The sequence below is a fragment of the Hemiscyllium ocellatum genome, chromosome 25 (assembly GCF_020745735.1).
Source record: "Hemiscyllium ocellatum isolate sHemOce1 chromosome 25, sHemOce1.pat.X.cur, whole genome shotgun sequence".
In the NCBI taxonomy this organism is placed as follows: Eukaryota; Metazoa; Chordata; class Chondrichthyes; order Orectolobiformes; family Hemiscylliidae; genus Hemiscyllium; species Hemiscyllium ocellatum.
The window spans coordinates 21,447,390-21,465,477 of NC_083425.1; the positions used below are offsets into that span (position 1 = coordinate 21,447,390).

The 18,088-nt window shown below is 40.9% G+C and overlaps 2 protein-coding genes across 2 annotated transcripts in view; one reads left to right on the forward strand and one right to left on the reverse strand.

Moving 5' to 3' along the window:
* Nucleotides 1-5,746, reverse strand: part of LOC132828021 (lysosomal alpha-glucosidase-like) — a 47,824-nt gene extending 42,078 nt beyond the window's left edge. Inside the window, exons 1-2 of the mRNA XM_060844909.1 lie at nt 5,301-5,746; nt 101-756 (exon numbers count right to left, since the gene is read on the reverse strand). Coding sequence (XP_060700892.1) covers nt 101-718 — 618 coding nt within the window. The 5' untranslated portion in view covers nt 719-756; nt 5,301-5,746. The remainder of the gene's footprint in view (nt 1-100; nt 757-5,300) is intronic.
* Nucleotides 5,747-5,875: 129 nt separating this feature from the next.
* ccdc40 (coiled-coil domain containing 40) overlaps nt 5,876-18,088 on the forward strand; it is a 110,319-nt gene continuing 98,106 nt past the window's right edge. The window contains exons 1-3 of the mRNA XM_060844903.1: nt 5,876-5,942; nt 9,062-9,125; nt 11,149-11,259. Coding sequence (XP_060700886.1) covers nt 5,926-5,942; nt 9,062-9,125; nt 11,149-11,259 — 192 coding nt within the window. The 5' untranslated portion in view covers nt 5,876-5,925. The remainder of the gene's footprint in view (nt 5,943-9,061; nt 9,126-11,148; nt 11,260-18,088) is intronic.

Here is an 18,088-nt window from a genome sequence, read left to right on the forward strand (position 1 = left end):
ACTCCACTTTCTGGACCACTGTCCAAAACAGTTATCACATTGAAATTATTAAGACGACGAGATTATCAATGCAGTTAGATTTTTAATCGCTTTTACTTACAGTAAAATGAAGTCTGCCTGCTGTCTCATAGATTACATTCAGCTCAAGTGCCATTATGTCATTCGGGAACAAGGTCTTCTCACTGCGGCTCAGTGTGGCCTTGTAGCCAGTAGTGGTTGGAGAAAGATAATCCATGTTGTAAGAAGGATAGTTTGATGGCAAGAAACAGTGTGGGGTACCTGTACTGGCATTTGGATTCCAACAACAGCCACGTGCCTGGCATTTCTTCATGTCAATCACTTCATTGAAAGCACAATCTAACCTATTGATGTACTCAACATCACATTGACAGTGGCTGTAATGACTCTTATTGAATGATATTTTGTTCATCGTTTCTGAGGCTGCTGACCTATTTTCATAATTTGGAGATTGCCACAATAGATCTAGTGTAGTTCTGCTCATGGTAATAGATCTAGAAGTTACTAAAAAATCTGGTACAAAGTAATTATAGCAGGCAATTACACTAACTAGAACAATAGCAAGCAGAATGGCCCCAATTTTAAAAGTAGCAATTGCATGTACTCTTCGTTTAACCACAGATTTAAGTCCAATGAGTCCTGATCCTTCATTTCCTGAAGAAAGAGCCCGTTTTTCCATGTCACAATGTGGTGGTAACATGATAAAAAGACAGGTGATCTTGAAGCTTTATCTAGTACCTAAATGAGAGAGAAAGAAAAAAGTTAAAAACTCCTGCAATAGTTTTGTGCTACAATAAAGCAGACTTTGATAGAAACATTATAATAGAATACTTCCAAAATACAGGAAAATATTAAACAGGCTTGCAGAGTCAATGGATAAGGGCAATACAATTCAAGATGACAAAACATTAGTTTATTGATTTTTGCATAAAGGAGCCAGTTTAATCATTCAACCCAGACTGCAAGTCTGATATTATGCCTGGCTAAGTAGTTAGCGTTGTTAATAAACTTCAGCCATCTCACTCAACACGACTGTTGATGTATGTTGTATGTAGTGCACTAATCATAGCAACAAGTCAATATTAAAGCTAGTGGCAAGAGGCAGTTTGCAGCAATAAGCAGATAAAGGCTGAAAAGGGAATAGCAGCATAGCAGATGTGCTATGTTGTAATTCCAGCTGTCAACTCCAACACATGGATGGTTGGGAAAACAAAGACAGAAGTGCTACAAACAAAAAAATGCTACAAGCTTGTACTGAAGCACAACATATACTCTATTTCTCTCGAAACAAAAAGACGTCAGCTTACAAAATCTATGAAAGAAATCCTGGAAAAAAGAAGAGTCCAGGAACAAAATACCAAGAGAAATATTTCCAGACTAAAGAGGCCTTGCTGTTACTCTTTAGCCCATTCTGCTATTTCCTTTTTCTGAAATGACTTGAAATGTTTTTTGCCTTACTTTTACCAAGAAAAAATGATTTTCTTTTCCTTAAAATAAACAAGCCTGTCACCTTTAAAAAGGGCAGCAAAAATAAGAAATTTGGAAAAAAAAACAGAAACAGCAATACATTAAATAAAATTTTTTTGACTTGGATTGGCAATGCATTGACGTTTGTCAGGACCTCTGTTATTCAAGGAATCAATCCTTACTTAGAGATTGACAAATAACCACAAATTTCTCACATTATAAAATCAAAATAAAATGATCAAAATAAAGTTTGATTCAATTTCAGGATAAAATTCTTGCATATCACCAAAAACTGGTGAAATATTTGACCAATTCATAGATAGGTCTTGACTTAAAAAGGAACAGAACGTCATTTCACTGAAGCTGATATGCTTATGAAATTGGTGATGATTTCAACACACATCAAATCCTTCAGAAAAGCATCTCTAGAAAAACCTATACTACTGATGCTCTAGTCAGTGGAGGATGCACATTCAAATAAATTGTAATGGATTAGATTCCTTACAGTATGGAAACAGGCCCTTTGGCCCAACAAGTCTACACTGACCCTCCAAAGAGTAACCCACCCAGACCCATTCCCCTACCCAATATTTACTCCTGACTATGGGCAATTTAGCATGGCCAGTTCACCTAACCTGCATATCTTTGGACTGTGGGAGGGAAGCCACACAGACATGGGGAGAATGTCTGTGTGGAGTTTGCACAGTCGCCCTAGGCAGGAATTGAACCTGGATCCTTGGTGCTGGGAGGCAACAATGCTAACCAATGAGCCACCATGCAGGCCAGCTGCAGTTAAAAGTGCTTTACTCTGGCACAACTATTACAACAGTCACCATATTCAGTGGAATGTCAAAATCTTTTATAAAGGTGTGGCTTGTTTTAGCTACAAAAACAACTTGTTTCTTCAGATCCCCCAGGTTATCAATCTACCAGAACATATTTCAATAACATATGGACCATATCAAAGAATCACACAGGCCACCTAGATGTACAGGTGATAAAGACGTATGGAAGGTGTTTAACCAAAAAAAAGCGACTGACAGAAGGTGTCTGTTTCTTGCACTGTTTGTTCCTACACATTGAAGTTTACACAAGATAGTTCCTTTTTGAGTTCTTCCCTGCCAAAAACACACCATATACATATGGAGGAAAGATCACACTTCCAATTTCTCAAAAATGCTCCATCATACAATAACTATTTCCATAATATGAGGTTTCCTTTGAGAAGATTTGCAGCTCACATTGAGGTTCTGGGTGTAGGTAGGTTTGCTCACCGAGCAGGAAGGTTTGTTTGGTCACCATACTAGGTAACATCATGAGTGAGTCCCCGATGAAGCACTGGTGGTATGGCCCGCTTTCTATTTATGTGTTTAGGTTTCCTTAGGTTGATGACGCCATTTCCCATGGTGACATCATTTCCCATTCTTTTTCTGATGGGGTGGTAAATGGGATTCAAGTCAATGTGTTTGTTAAGTGTTCTGGTTGGAATGCCATGGTTTAAGGAATTTTCGTGCACGTCTCTGTTCGGCTTGTCCTAGGATGAATCTGTTGTCCCAGCCAAAGTGGTGTCCTTCCTCATCTGTATGTAAGAATACTCATGAGAATGGGTCATGTCTTTTTGTGGTTGGTTTATGTTCATTTATTGTGGTAACTAGTTTTCTGGTTGTTTGTCCAATGTAGTGTTAGTTACTGGTCTTGCAAGGTATTTTGAAAGTGACGTTCTGTATAGGGTCTTTCAAGTTCATTAGCTGCTGTTTTAGTGTGTTGATGGCTTTGTGGGCCACCATGATGCCAAGAGGTCCGAAGTCTGGTAGTCATTTCCAAGAGGTCTTTGATGTAGGGGAGAGTAGCTAGAGTTTCTGGATGCATTTTGTCTGCTTGTTTGGATTTGTTGCTGAGAAATCAGCAGACTGTTCATTGGGTACCTGTTCTTTTTGAATATACCATATAGGTAATTTTCCTCTGTGGTGCAGTGTGTGGTGGCTCATTGAAATAATGTTCTAATGCAGCTTCATTTGTGGGTATGGGGATGATTAGGTCTGTAACAAACACTACATTGGACAAACAGGCAGAAAACTAGCCACCAGGATACATGACCCACTCTCACTAATATCTTTACATACAGATGAGGAAGGACACCAATTAGACTAGGAGAACACATCCATCCTTGGACAAGCCAAACAGAGACACGTGTGAGAATTCCTTGAAGCATGGCACTCCAACCAGAACACTCTCAACAAACACATTGACTTGGACCCCAGTTACCACCCCCGAGAAAAGAACAGGAAATAACCACAGCAAGTGACATCATCGACAGAACCAAAACAAAGTGGGCCATACCACCAGTGCTTCATTTGAAGGCTCACTGATGATGTTTTGTCACCATACTAGTAACATCTGAAAATGAACCTTACAGCTCAGCAAGCAAACCTGCATCCATAATACGTGCTCTTTAAGATTTTAGTTGATTTAAGCAGATGCATTTCAGAAGGGCCTCAGAGCATACAATCGTTACTGAATTTGGTTCCAAGGTCATTAGAACAGCTAAAGCAAATTGCTCCAACACTGAAGGAGAAACTCAAAGTTAGTGAGAAGATTTGTAGCTCGGGTGCTCATTGTTGTGGTTCTGTTCGCCGAGCGGGGAGTTTTTGTTGCAAACGTTTCGTCCCCTTTCTAGGTGACATCCTCAGTGCTTGGGAGCCTCCTGTGAAGCGCTTCTGTGCTGATTCCTCCGGCATTTATACTGGTTTGAATCTGCCGCTTCCGATTGTCAGTTGCTGTCCGCTGCAGTGGCCAGTATATAGGGTCTAGGTCAATGTGTCTGTTGATAGAATTTGTGGATGAGTGCTATGCCTCTAGGAATTCCCTGGCTGTTCTCTGTTTGGCTTGCCCTATAATAGTGGTGTTGTCCCAATCGAATTCATGTTGTTTTGTCATCAGAGTGTATGGCTACTAAGGATAGCTGGTCGTGTCGTTTCGTGGCTAGTTGGTGTTCATGGATGCGGGTTGTCAGCTGTCTTCCTGTTTGTCCTATGTAGTGTTTTGTGCAGTCCTTGCATGGGATTTTGTACACTACGTTGGTTTTGATCATGCTGGGTATCGGGTCCTTTGTCCTGGTAAGTTCACCACGAAGATATACAGGAAAGCCACACACACAGACCAAGTCCTGAACTATGAAAGCAACCACCCCAACACACACAAACAAAGTTGCATCAGGACATTATTCAAAAGGGCCACAACACACTGCAGCACACCAGAACTACAAAAAGAGAAAGAAGAACACCTATACAAAAGGTATTCACCAAAAACAGATACCCACGCAACTTCATCAACAGATGCCTAAGGGAAAGACAACGAAATGAGGACATGCCACAACCCAAAGGACTGGCCACACTACCGTACATCAGGAGCGTTTCTGAACTGAGCCAGACTGCTGCGACCACTAAGACTCAGCACACAAACCAACAGCCACTCTCAGACAACAACTCACTAGGAGTTGTTTAGTTAGTGTAGTGTTCACATATTCATGGCTAACAGTCACAGACTGTAACATCATTAAGCAGAGAATCCAGACATGCAAGCCAACATCAGAAGTCTAATTTAACAAACTATTGTGGCTATTTTAACATAGGTAGCATAAAAGCAACAAAGCTGATCGCTGTTTGTAACTCAAATACGCAGGTATCATTTCCCTTGTCTGCAGCGAATACCTTTTTAGGATGACTTCTGTTGACGCCAGAAAATACCTCTGGCAGATGCAATATCCCAAAATGCCTTCAACATTAAAACATGAAACAAGAAATGAAAGTGCTTACTCTTCTGGAACTAAATGTTGTGACAGACTCTGGTTGGTAAGCAGGATCAAAAACTGCGGTGAAATGTGATGACAGAGACTTTTAGGTGCCGAATTGTGAAACAGGCTGGATGGCCTGACAGACTTCCTCCTGTTGTGCTCTGCAGTCCCGGTACCACTGTATTTGACCCCAGGTTACACCAACAGGTTTACGGGAAACCACAAACTTTCAAAGCGCTGCTCCTTCATCGGGTATTTGAGGCCGCGATAGAAAGTGGAAAAGGCTGGAAACACCGAGCCGAGGAGTTGGATTCAGTCACACTCCAGTCTTCTCCCACATTGTAAGTAACAACCAGAAGCAGCTCACGGTTCACCGAGTGTCTCTCCCTCAGTGACCCTCCTGATCCGAGAACCAGAAATGAGCAAACCGCCGGGGAGCCGAGTCACATGACAGCTCCGGCTTCACCCACTGGGCCGGCCCACACCCACACGGTCACGGGGAGGGGTGTCTGCTCCTTGCCTTCTCACCATTGACAACACAACCTCCACACACACACACACACCCCCTCTCCCAAAGCATGGTACAGTCCGACAGCGCCCTGGGACAGCGGCCGGGTTGTTGTAATCGTCTCTTAGCAACAGAGAACATGGCGGACGGAGAGAGGTAACTTCATCACTTCCCTCATCTATTCTTAATACTTCAATGTTCACATTTTTATAATGTCTGTTTTTCGAAATATTTCAGTAGATGTTTGTATAATAAAGAAAACCACGCTTCTTAAAGGAATGTTGAACAAGAAAGAACGTGCGAAGTTTATACTTGAGGTCGGAAGAGATGGTTGGGCTAACAGATAAAGAACAGCTGAAATGGAATTATTTAGAATTGTGGTTAATCCCTAAGTTAGATTTGATGGAAAATGAATAAATTTGGATTGCCCCCGGCGTTTGTAAAATTTCCTGGTTGTAGAATTCCGATAGTGCGGAAGCAGCCGATTCGCCCCATCGAGCCCACACCGACCCTCTGAAGAGTATCCTTCCCAGACATAACCTCCCACTGTTTTCCTATAACCCTGCGTTTCCCATGGCTTATCGACCTAGCCTGCTCACCTGTAGATACTATGGCCAATTTAGCATGATCAATCCACCTAACCTGCTCATCTTTGGAATGTGGGAGGAAACCAAAGCACCTGGAGGAAACCCACACAGACACGGAGAGAATGTGCAAACGCCAGACAGATGGGATTGAACCGGGTCCTTGGCACCGTGAGGCAGCAGTGCTAACCACTGGACTACTGCACCTTTATTGACAATTGGTTATTCACAACAGAAATAGCATTTGATTTAAGGATATAAAAATTATGAGCCTTCCATAAAAGATGGTTGGCCGAAATGTCAATTTTCCTATAAGGTAGCATATTAAAATATATCCCAATATGATTTTGTAGAATTGATCAAAACAATATTTATCAAAATGCATGAAGACCTCATTATACAGATGGTTGGACAATGGAAAGCATTGTGGTAGTTAGTATGTCATTGGAATGAAATTAATAGAATGGAATCATCAGCGAATGAGTAAACTAGGTTAGATGATGAATCAAGAAAGGGATTACTGTGGAAATAGAACAAAATGATATGGATGGCAGAGATAATGGAAAATAATAGCAGATGATGACACATCCCTCCTAGATTGTCTCAATGCCTTCTATGCTCACTTTGAGCAGAATTTCAGCAGAGAGATAACAAATATTCCAACAAGTCCTGACGTACCTATCCCAATGGTCACTGCGTCAGAGGCCAGATCAGTTTTCCTTCGTGTAAATCCAAGAAAAACAATGGGACTAGACGGAATACCAGGCCATGCACTCAGAGTATGCACAGAGGTCTTCTTGGACATCTTCAACTTCTCCCTGCAGCAGGCCACTGTCCCTGACTGTTTCAAGAGGGCCAACATCATCCCTGTGCCTAAGAGATCTCAATGACTACCGCCCAGTGGTTCTAACTTTGGTGGTCATGAAGTGCTTTGAAAGGGTAGTTATGTCATTAATCAATTCTAGCCTCCCCACTACTCTTGACCCACTCCAATATGCCTTTTAGACCAACAGATCCATGTCAGATGCCACATCACTTGCCCTTCACTCCTGCCTAGAACATCTTGACACCAAGAATAGCTATGTAAGAATCCTACTCATTGACTACAGTTCAGCCTTCAACACTACTAGCCCCTCGAGACTTTTTACTAAAGTTAGTATTCTCGGACTAAGCCCTTCTCTCTGCAACTGCAGTCTCAGTTTCCTGATCCACAGGCCACAATCAGTAAAGATTGGGGGCAATATTTCATCCTCACTAACACTCAACACTGGAGGCCCCAGGGGTGCATACTGCATCGCCAAATACCAGATAATGCCATTTACAAGTTTGCTGATGACACCACCATAGTCGGTCGAATCTCAGATGGCAATGAAACAGACTACAGACGGGAGGTGGAATACCTGGAAAAATGGTGCACAGAGAACAACCCAGCTCTCAATGCTAGCAAAACCAAGGAACTCATTATTGACTTTTGGCGGGATGTTATTCATGCCCCCCTACACATTAACAGCACAGAGGTGGAATGAGTGGAGAGTGTCAAGCTGTTGGGACTGGTCATCCACAACAAGCTTTCTTAGACTCTTCATGTGGATGCACTGGTTGCAAAGACCCAACAACGTCTCTTCTTCCTCAGGCAGCTGAGGAAATTTGGCATGGCGGTGCATACCCTAGGTAGGTGCACTATCGAGAGCATTCTGTCTGGATCTATCACTACCTGGTATGACAACTGTACCATTCAAGATCAGAGACGGTTACAGAGAGTGGTGAACTCAGCCCGGACAATCACAAAGGCCAACCTCCCATCTATAGAATCCATCTATCAGGCCCTCTGTTAAGGAAAGGCCGCCAGCATTCTCAAAGATCCATCCCACCCTGGCAATGAAAGCTTGTGAAACCAGGTAGTGATACATCCAGACGGAATGTTCTTGATGGTGCATCTATACAAGTTGGCAAAGGTACTCGCCATCATGCCAAATTTCCTCTGCTGCCTGAGGAAGAAGAGACATTCTTGGGCCTTTGCAACCAGAGCATCCACATGAAGAGTCCCAGAAAGCTTGTTGTGGATGACCACTCCCAAGAGCTTGACACACTCCACTCATTCCACCTCTGTGCTGTTAATGGGTAGGGGGGCATGAGTAACATCCTGCCAGAAGTAAATAATCAGTTCCTTGGTTTTGCTGACATTGAGAGCTAGGTTGTCCTCAATGCACCATTTTTCTAGGTCTTCCACTTCCTGTCTGTAGTCTGCCATTGGGGAGAAGGTACAGAAGCCTGAACACATGCACCAGCCGGTTTCGAAACAGTTTCTACCCTACTGTTGCTAGAATACTGAATGGACTCACAAACTTTTAACATTCGTCTGTACCTGTGTATTTGTTTTTGCTGCTGTTTATCTATTATTTACTTATCTATGCCACTTAACTATGTGATCTGTCTGTATTGCTCGCAAGACAAAGCTTTTCACTGTGCCTCAGTACATGTGACAATAAATTCAATTCAATTCAATTCAATGAACCAAAGCCTGGTCTTCAGCACCTCGAGTGATCTGAGAGGAATCATCATAGGAAATATAAGATTATGTTTAAAGTGGTGTCTTAAAATGTAGTTCTAAACTAGTAAATTATTTGCATTATTCAATATTGAACATTTGTTTAATATGATTATTTAGATCCTTTGTTTCATTTTTTATAGCCCCCCATCTGAGACCTTTCAAACCTTGCATGAGGATGAAGATGCACCAGAGAGTGCGCAGACGGTAAATGCAATTTTTGGCTGTTTGATTTTTATTATAAATATGGTAGCAGTTGTGCCTTGCATTGTATCATAGACTAAGCACTTCAGAAGACAAGTTTTGTTGTAAAATTTCTCCAAACATTTGAGACTTACTATTTGTCATTGAAGAATATTTCATCGAGGTAAGTTGCAGCTTTGTTGACTATCACCTCAACACTGAACAGCCATGAGGTGCAGTGGGTCATGAGCAGATGAGAATTGTACTCAGTCACCACCTACAATGCCATGGCCCAAGATATTCCCCACTCTACCGCACCATCAAGTGAGGCAGTTGATTCTGGTTCAATGAAAGGTTTATGAAATCATGCCAAGGGCAGCAAAAGGCATACATAAAAATCAGGTGCCAACTTATTGAAGCTACAGCACAGGAGTACATGCATGCTAAACAGTGAAAGCATAATGTCATTGATCCCACAACCAGAGGATGAGATCAAGCTCTGCAGTTCTGTCAAATCCTATCATAAATAATGGTAAACAATTCAACAATTAATTGGAAGAAGAATCTTCAAGAACTTTTCCATTGTCAATGATGAGGAAGTCCAGCCTGTTGGATCCCAAATGTTACATGCGAGTTCTTAGACAACATAATATATTTCACTTAATTTCAAGAATCAGTTGAATACGTTAGACACAGCAATGTCCATCCACCAGTAAGAGAGAATCGAACAATCACCCTTGACATTCTATGACATTTCCATTACTGAATCTCCCATCACCAGCATTCTGGTAATTACCTTTTACCAGAAACTGAACTGGATCAGGCATGCAAATATTATGGCTAGAAGATCAGATCGGAAAAGAAATTCTTCAGCAAGCAAGTCACCTCCTGTCTGCTCAAAATCTGTCCACCACCAATAAGGCATAAATCAGGATTTGATGGAATATTTTCCATTTGCTGAATGAGTACAACTCCCAGCAGGACTCAAGAACCTTGACACCATCCAAGATGAAGCATTCTGATGAAGAATCACTGAACTTGAAACATTAACTCTGCTTTCTCCCCATGGAGGTTGTCAGACCTGCTGAGTTTCACCAGCAATTTCAGTTTTTGTTTCTGATTTCCAGCATCTGAAGTTCCTTGTTTTACTGAAGCAATTTGCTTAACTGGCACCTTACAACCACCTTCAGCATACACTCGTTTCATCACTGATGCACAGTGGAAACAGTGTGTACCATTCACAAAATACACTTGAGTAGGTCACCAAGGTTGCTTAAACAGCACCTTCTAAGCACATGACCTCTATCTTCTAAAAGAACAAGGCCAACAGATACATGGGGAGTCTACCACTGCATTTTCTTCTCTAACTGACTTGGAACTACAGTATATCATCATTCCTTCATTTTTTTGGTGGGTCACAATCCAGGTCCTTCTTTTTTTAAGAGCACTATGACTACCTTTACAACCCTAGGATTGTAGCAATTCGAGAAGGCAACTCACCACCACCTTCTGGAGGGCAATTAGGGATTGGACAATTAATATTGGCCCAGCAAGCATCCCATGAGTACAATTTTAAAACCAGAGCCATAACCAAATTGATTTCTGTGCTTGGGTTGCCTGATAACACAGGCCATTCCCTTCCTCAGGCTGCTTGATGTTGTGGTAGTCCAAATCCATTTGGCTATCTAATGTGCTAAGGTTCTACTTACAGACTTATTGACAAGTACTTGTCAACAAAGCCAGGCATTTAAAATGTGGGCACTTGCCTCATGGTTTTCCACTTTGTACTTTTGTAATTTCTTTCAGGTCTCCCTTCTCTTTAATATGTACCTCCTGGATCTTGCCTAGAATTCTCATCATGAACACTTTCCCTGCTACTGTTAGCTGTTTAGTTATTTTTTCATCTCTGTGACATCTTTGGGATGTTTTCTTGTATTAAGAGTGCATCAAAGTACATGTTTGAAAAAGAGGGCCTGAAGGTAAATATTAAAGTAAAGACACATATTGTGTATGGCATCTAATAATTGTTGCATTTCTTGCAAATCAGATAGAAACTACTGAAGATGTTGCTGAGGGAAGAGACCAGACACCCATGTCAGAACCTTCTGTATCACCAGATATTTTTGGGGATGTTCCAGAATATACACAAGCAAACATGGTAATTGTCGATCTTCAAATCATTTTCTATATTTAATTTTTATTTTATTAAATTATAATTTCTATACTGATTTCTCATATATCAGGAGATATACCATTGAACAAAGTGGTTGACGTTTGCTTTCCTTTTTGGAATTTAACCACAGGCAATGTGGAAAGAAAACTGGTCAAATATGTTTTATTTTCTTTTATTTATTTGGTCATGAGATTGTTGGCATTTCAAACAATTATAGCACTTCTTGCCCCTCCCTAGTTGACTATGTTAAGAAGGTGTGGATATACCAACAGTGATTTGAGGGAGGGAGTTCCAGATTTTGACCTAGCAACAGTGAAGACATCCTGCCAATTATAGAATAGAAAAATAGAATAAAACCCCTATAGCGTGGAAACGCACCCTTTGGCCCAACAAGTCCACACCAACTCTCTGAAGAGTAACCCACCCAGACCCATTCCTCTACCTTATGTTTACCCTTGACTAATGCATCTAACCTACACATCCTGAATAGTTCACCTAACCTGCACATCTTTGTGACTGTGGAAGGAAACTGAGCACCTGGAGGAAACCCACGCAGACACTGGGAGAATGTGCAAACTCCACACAGACAGTCACCCGAGGCTGGAATGGAACCTGGGTCCCTGTAGCTGTGAAGCAGCAGTGCTAACCACTGAGCCACAGTGCCACCCTTAAGTCCATTTGTGTTTGTGGTGTACAAGTAAATGAATATAAAAATTCCATGAATGTTATGTCATCAATAATAGCAGAGCCAGGACATCTGACAAACAAGACTGAAATGTTTGCAACCATCATGGACTTTTTTAAAAAATTAATTCTTGGGTTGTGGACATCACTGGCCAGGCCAGCATTTAATGCCCATCCCTAATTGCCCCAGATGACTATTAAGTTTCAATCACATTGCTGTGGGTCTGGAGTCACATGTCAGCCAGACCAAGTAAGGATGGCGGATTTCCTTCCCTAAAAGACACCACTTGAGTTTTTTGGACAATTGACAGTGATTTCATGGTTGTCATTAAAGTCTTAATTACAGACTTTTATTGGATTCAGTTTCCACCATCCGCTATTGTGATAATTCAAACCTGTGGCCCAGAACATTACCTGGGTTTCTGGATTTATAGTCCATTGATAATACCACTAGGCCATCGCCTTCCCTCTAAATCACATGCCAAGTGGTTGATTCATCTTAGTGTCCTCTAAGACTCCAGCATCACAGATGTCAGTCTGAAGTCAACTTGATTTATTTAATATAATATCAAGATGCAACTAAGTAATTGCTGGATAGTATTGATCTGAGATCTTTTCACCAATTGTCAATTGTATACCAGTATACTAACCAAAGTGGAACAGTTTTGCTTGGGTGTGGCTTCCCAGGCTCCTTTATTCTACATTCAGTCAAATGCAGCCTTGGTTAATTACTCTCACTTCATGTTGAATTTAGTTCTTTTCTTCATATTGGGACCAGATAATAAGACTCACATCAAATCATCCTTGCAGGACCCCATCTGACCTTATCTCCATCACGAGGTCAGAAATGGAGATGTTCACCAATTTAGTATTGGTTAGTGCATAGAGGATAGGAGTTGGAAGGTCATGTTGTAGCTGTCCAGGATATTGGTTAAGCCACTTGTGGAATACTGCATTCAATTCTGATCTCCCTGCTATATGAAAGATATTGTGAAACTTGAAGGGGTACAGAAAAGATTTAATGTATGTTTCCACAGTTGGAGAGAGCTACAGGGAGATCTGAATGGGTTGGCCTATTTTCCCTGGACCATCAAAGGCTGAGAGGTGCCCTTATTGAGATTTATAAAATCATGATGGGCATGGATAGGGTGAATAGGTAGCGGAGTCCAAAACTGGAGGGCATTGGTATAAGGTGAGGGAGGAAAAATTTAAAAGGGACCTAAGAGGCAACTTTTCCATGCAGAGGGTAATGTGTGTTTGGAATGAGCTGTCAGAGGAGGTGGTGAAGGATGGTACAAATACAATATTTAAAATAAATCTGGATGGGCATATGAATAGAAAAGGCTTAATGGAATATGGGCCAAATGCTGATAAATGGGACTCGATTAATTTAGGATATTTGGTCAGCATGGACGAATTGGACTGAAGGGTCTGTTTCTGTGCTGTTCATCTCTGTATCTTCACAATTCTATGACTGTAGTTGGCAACTCATTAGATAATGGAGCAGATTACACCCACATGCAGCAAGATCTGGACAATATTCAGACTCAGTTTGATGAACAACAAAAGAATACAAGTGCTACAAAAAATTTGTTAGCAGAACACATTTCTTATAGATCACAAGTGTTACAGGTAGCAGTCAATGGCACTGAGAACTTCAATAAATCTGCAATACAAATTTCCACTCAAAGTTTCACATACATCAAAAAAATTGATATTAAAGTTTTAACTGTTTGTGCATCTCTTGTGAAAGCAACTTATAATTGATTACATTTTAAGCTAATCAGCAAAAAAGTACTGAAGACATTACTGACCTAAGAACTTGGACATCACTTTCAGAACTTCCTTCATTCCTCAATATTGTTGGATATGTGTCAGTAAATGTACAGACTAGCATGGTAAATATATGTGTGTATGTTTAATATTTAATTTTACTGTGGGTTATCCTTGAAAGATCAAGAAATTGAAGTCCAATTATTTGCTTGATCAAGAACTTGGCTGTTTGACAGGAGACGATGAAGGGAGAAGGGAATTGTCTTTGACAAATTCACTGAAACGCTGTGCAGTGGGGCTTAAACTGTGAATTGTATTGTAAATGATTTAAATAACGGAATTGAAAGCTATGTATAAAAATGGTGAGACATCATCATTCCAAGCATTTATTGCTATCCAGTCATTTTCACCTTGTGAAATCTTTTGGGATCTTTTATTTTGTTTGAGGTGCTATGAAAGTACAATTTGTTGCATAAAAGAGATCTCACTTAGAACAAAAAGGACAATATCTCAAACACAATCATCTATATTTTCGCACAAATCAGGAAGAAGCTGATCTGGCTGATCAAGGAAATCAGATACCTACTTCCATATTTCCAGAACTGCTTTCAGATGTTGTGGTGATACAGAAACAAATAATAGTTTTAATGCTTTTAATACTTTGTTATTCTACAAATTAGCACTTTAAAGCAGTGCTGATGGAAGCAGATTTGGAAATATTGCTGCACAGAAAAGATAGTAAATATTTGGATCATTCTTCCTCAAATTGCCAAAGATTATTTTTAAGTCTGGGATTTATACATTTTGTTGTAAAGGTATTAAGGGATGTAAGCAAAGTCTACAGGTCACAATTCAGCCATAACCCCTCCAGACAAGCACAGCACAGGCTGGAGGGTGTGAATGGCTGACTACTGATCTTATGTTTCTCATTTATAAAATTTAAAATAAAGAAATGTCTCCATCATCCTCTTTGGACTGTTCCATTTAGTAAATGGAAACGTGAGTGTGATTATGATCCATGCACATCATGGTCGAAGGTAGCCGATCACTACTGGGCATTGGTATTCATTTGGTGGAATTGTTTTCACAAATTACAAAACCCTAACTATCTTCACACATTCATAACCAAAACAAAATTCCCATGTCCAAATTCATCAGTATCTGAATTGTTATCTTCATTTGTAAGTACTTTATTGTAGTGTTGTAATATGTAAATAACTAGAAATCAAGAAAAAGCGATTTTTAGATACTTAAGTAGAATCATCGAATCTCTACAGTGTGGAAACAGGCCATTTAGCCAACAAGTCCACACCGACCCTCTAAAGAGTCACCCACCCAGACCCTTTCCCCTACTACTCTACATTTATCTCATCCTACACATTTGAACACTATGCGCAATTTAGCCTGGTGAATTCACCTAACCTGTACATCTTTGGACTATGGGAGGAAACCAGAGCACCCAGACGAAACCCATGCAGTCACAGGGAGAATGTGCAAACTTCACACAGACAGTCGCCCAAGGCAGGAATTGAACCTGGGTACCTGGCGCAGTGAGGCAACAGTTCTAACCACAAAGCCACCCAGCCACCCATACAAAATGGTATTAGTTCAGTAGATGATAGTAAGGAATAGCCCCAAATAAAATTCAAAGGACAATAAATAATGTCATAATTAATCCATTAAAACACAGTAAGGATAGTAGAGCAGGTGGTTATATTGCAATTGCAGATGTAGGGGTTCTCCAGTAAGTATCTGTAGCTTGAGAACCTTTGGCTTAGTCAATGAGCTGGAGGCTGTAATGCAAACACTATGGAACATTAGGAGAATGGAGAATTACTAGAACACTTTGTTACAGGAGGCAGTCACTCCACTTGGGAGAAGATCTTTTGGCCAGTTGTCAGGATCAGGTAGGTAAGACAGAGAAGCAGACTCAGAAGGCCGGAATGCGGACGTTTCAGCTCTTGCAGGTTTGAAGTCCTTTCAGCTTCTATGCAAGAGAGCCAGGCCTACAGATTTGATGATAGATAGAGCTAAGCAATGGATGTAGGTTTGCTCACTGAGCTGGAAGGTTCATTTTCAGATGTTTTGTCACCCTGCGAGGTAACATTTTCACTGAGCCTCCAGATGAACACTGCTGATGCTTTCTGCTTTCTATTTATATGTTTGGGTTTCTTTGGAGTTGTGTTGTCATTTCCTGTGGTGATGTCATTTCCTGTTCATTTTCTCGGGGTGGTAAATAGGGTCCAAGTCAATGTGTTCGTTGATATAGTTCCGGTTGGAATGTCATGCTTCTAGGCATTCCAACCGGAACTCTATCACCAAACACATTGGTTTGGGCCCCATTTACCACCCCCTGAGAAAAAGAACAGGAAATGACATAACCACAGGAAATGACACCACAACCCCAAAGAAACCCAAACATATAAACAGAAAGTAGGAATCATCAGCAATGCTTCATCTGGATGCTCACTGAAGATGTCACCTAGTATGGTGATGAAACATCTAAAGATGAACCTTCCAGCTCAGCGAGCAAACCTACATCCAGAGCCTCAACCTGAGCTAAAAATCTTCTCAAAGCTCACGAAAAGCTAAGCAGTCCCATACCAACAGACCATATCTAAACTCTGCAGTCCTGCCATATCCAGTTGAAAATGGTGGTAGGCTGTTAAACGACTATTGGAAGAAGAGGCTCAACAAATATCCCATCCTCAATGATGAAAAAGCCTAGCAAAAGACATGGCTGAAGCATTCCCAAAAATCTTCAGTCAGAGTTGCTAAGTGGGTTATTCATCTCAGTCTCCTTAAATGGTCCCCACCATCACAGATGTCAGTTTTCAGCCAATTTAATGTATTCTATTTGATACCAAGAAACAGATGGAGGCAACATTGCTGTTTCGCAACAACCTGCTTACTGATGCACAATTTTGGGTTCTGCCAGGGTCACTCATCTCCTGACCTCATTACAGCATTGGTTCATACATGGATGAAAGAGCTGAATTACAGAGGTGAGATGATTGATTGGCCTTGACATCAAGGCCACATTTGACAGAGTGTGGCATCAAGGACCCCTGGCAAAACTTGAATTAAGGGGAAGTCAGGAAAACTCACCACTGACTGGAGGCAAATCTAGTACATAGGAAGATGGTTGTGGTTGTTTGATGCCAGCCATGTCAACTGCAGGTCATCTCTGCAGGAGTTCCTCAGCGAAGTGTCCTCATCCCAAATATCTTTAGCTGCTTTATCAGTGATCTCCCCTCCATCATAATGTCAGAAATAAGAATGTGCAATCATTGGTGAACAATGTTCAGCACGAAACGTAACTTCTCAGATACTGAAGCAGTCCATGTTCAACTGCAACAATATCTGGACGATATTCATGTTTTGGCTGAAAAGTGGCACGTAACATTGACACCCCATCAAATACCAAGCAATGGCTACCTGCAATTAGAGATAATCAAACCACTGCATTTTAACATTACCATCACTGAATCCCCAGTATTTTTATTCTACAGGTCACCATTGACCAGAAATTCAACTCGATGCGCCATATAAATACAATGGCTACATTAGCAGATTAGAGGTTATGAAGACTGCAGCGAGTAACTCATCTACTGACACTCCATATCCTGTTCACCATCTACAATGCACAAGTTGTGATGGAATATTCCCCACTTGACTGGATGAGTGCACCTCAAACAACACTGAAGAACCATTCAGGACAAAGCAACACAATAGATTGACAACCACAACCATTCACTCCCTCTACTATCAAAGCTCCATAGCAGCATTGTGAGCTATCTGTAAGATGCACTGTAAAAATTTACCTAAGATCCTCACACAGCACTTTCTAAACAGTATCTGTTCCGAGAATTCCGTCCCTGACAGTAGAATCTATCCATGACACACTAACAGCAGTGGTTCAAGAAGGTAGCTCTCCACCACCTACTCAAGAAAATGAGGATGGGAAATAAACGCTGGCCAACCAGCGACATCCACTCCCATGTGTGATTTTTTAAGAACTGGTCAAGGGAATCATCAAAGCATTAGAGCAAGGCAGTAGTTTGGGTTATGATTATCTGAGTGTGACAGGTAAGGTCAGAAAATGCAAATATAAAAGCGCATTTGCAGACAAGAACAGAAATTGCAAATATGATTTAAAAACCAGATTTAAGGTCCTGTATTTAACTACACGCAGCATTTGTAAATAAAAGAATGAAGGTAAATGTGTATAACCTGACAAGCATTTCAGAAATGTAGTTGAAAGGTAACTGATATTGTGACATGAATCATAGAATTCCTACCTGATGGAAGCAAGCCATTTGACATATCGAGTCTACACTGACCTTCCAAACAGCAT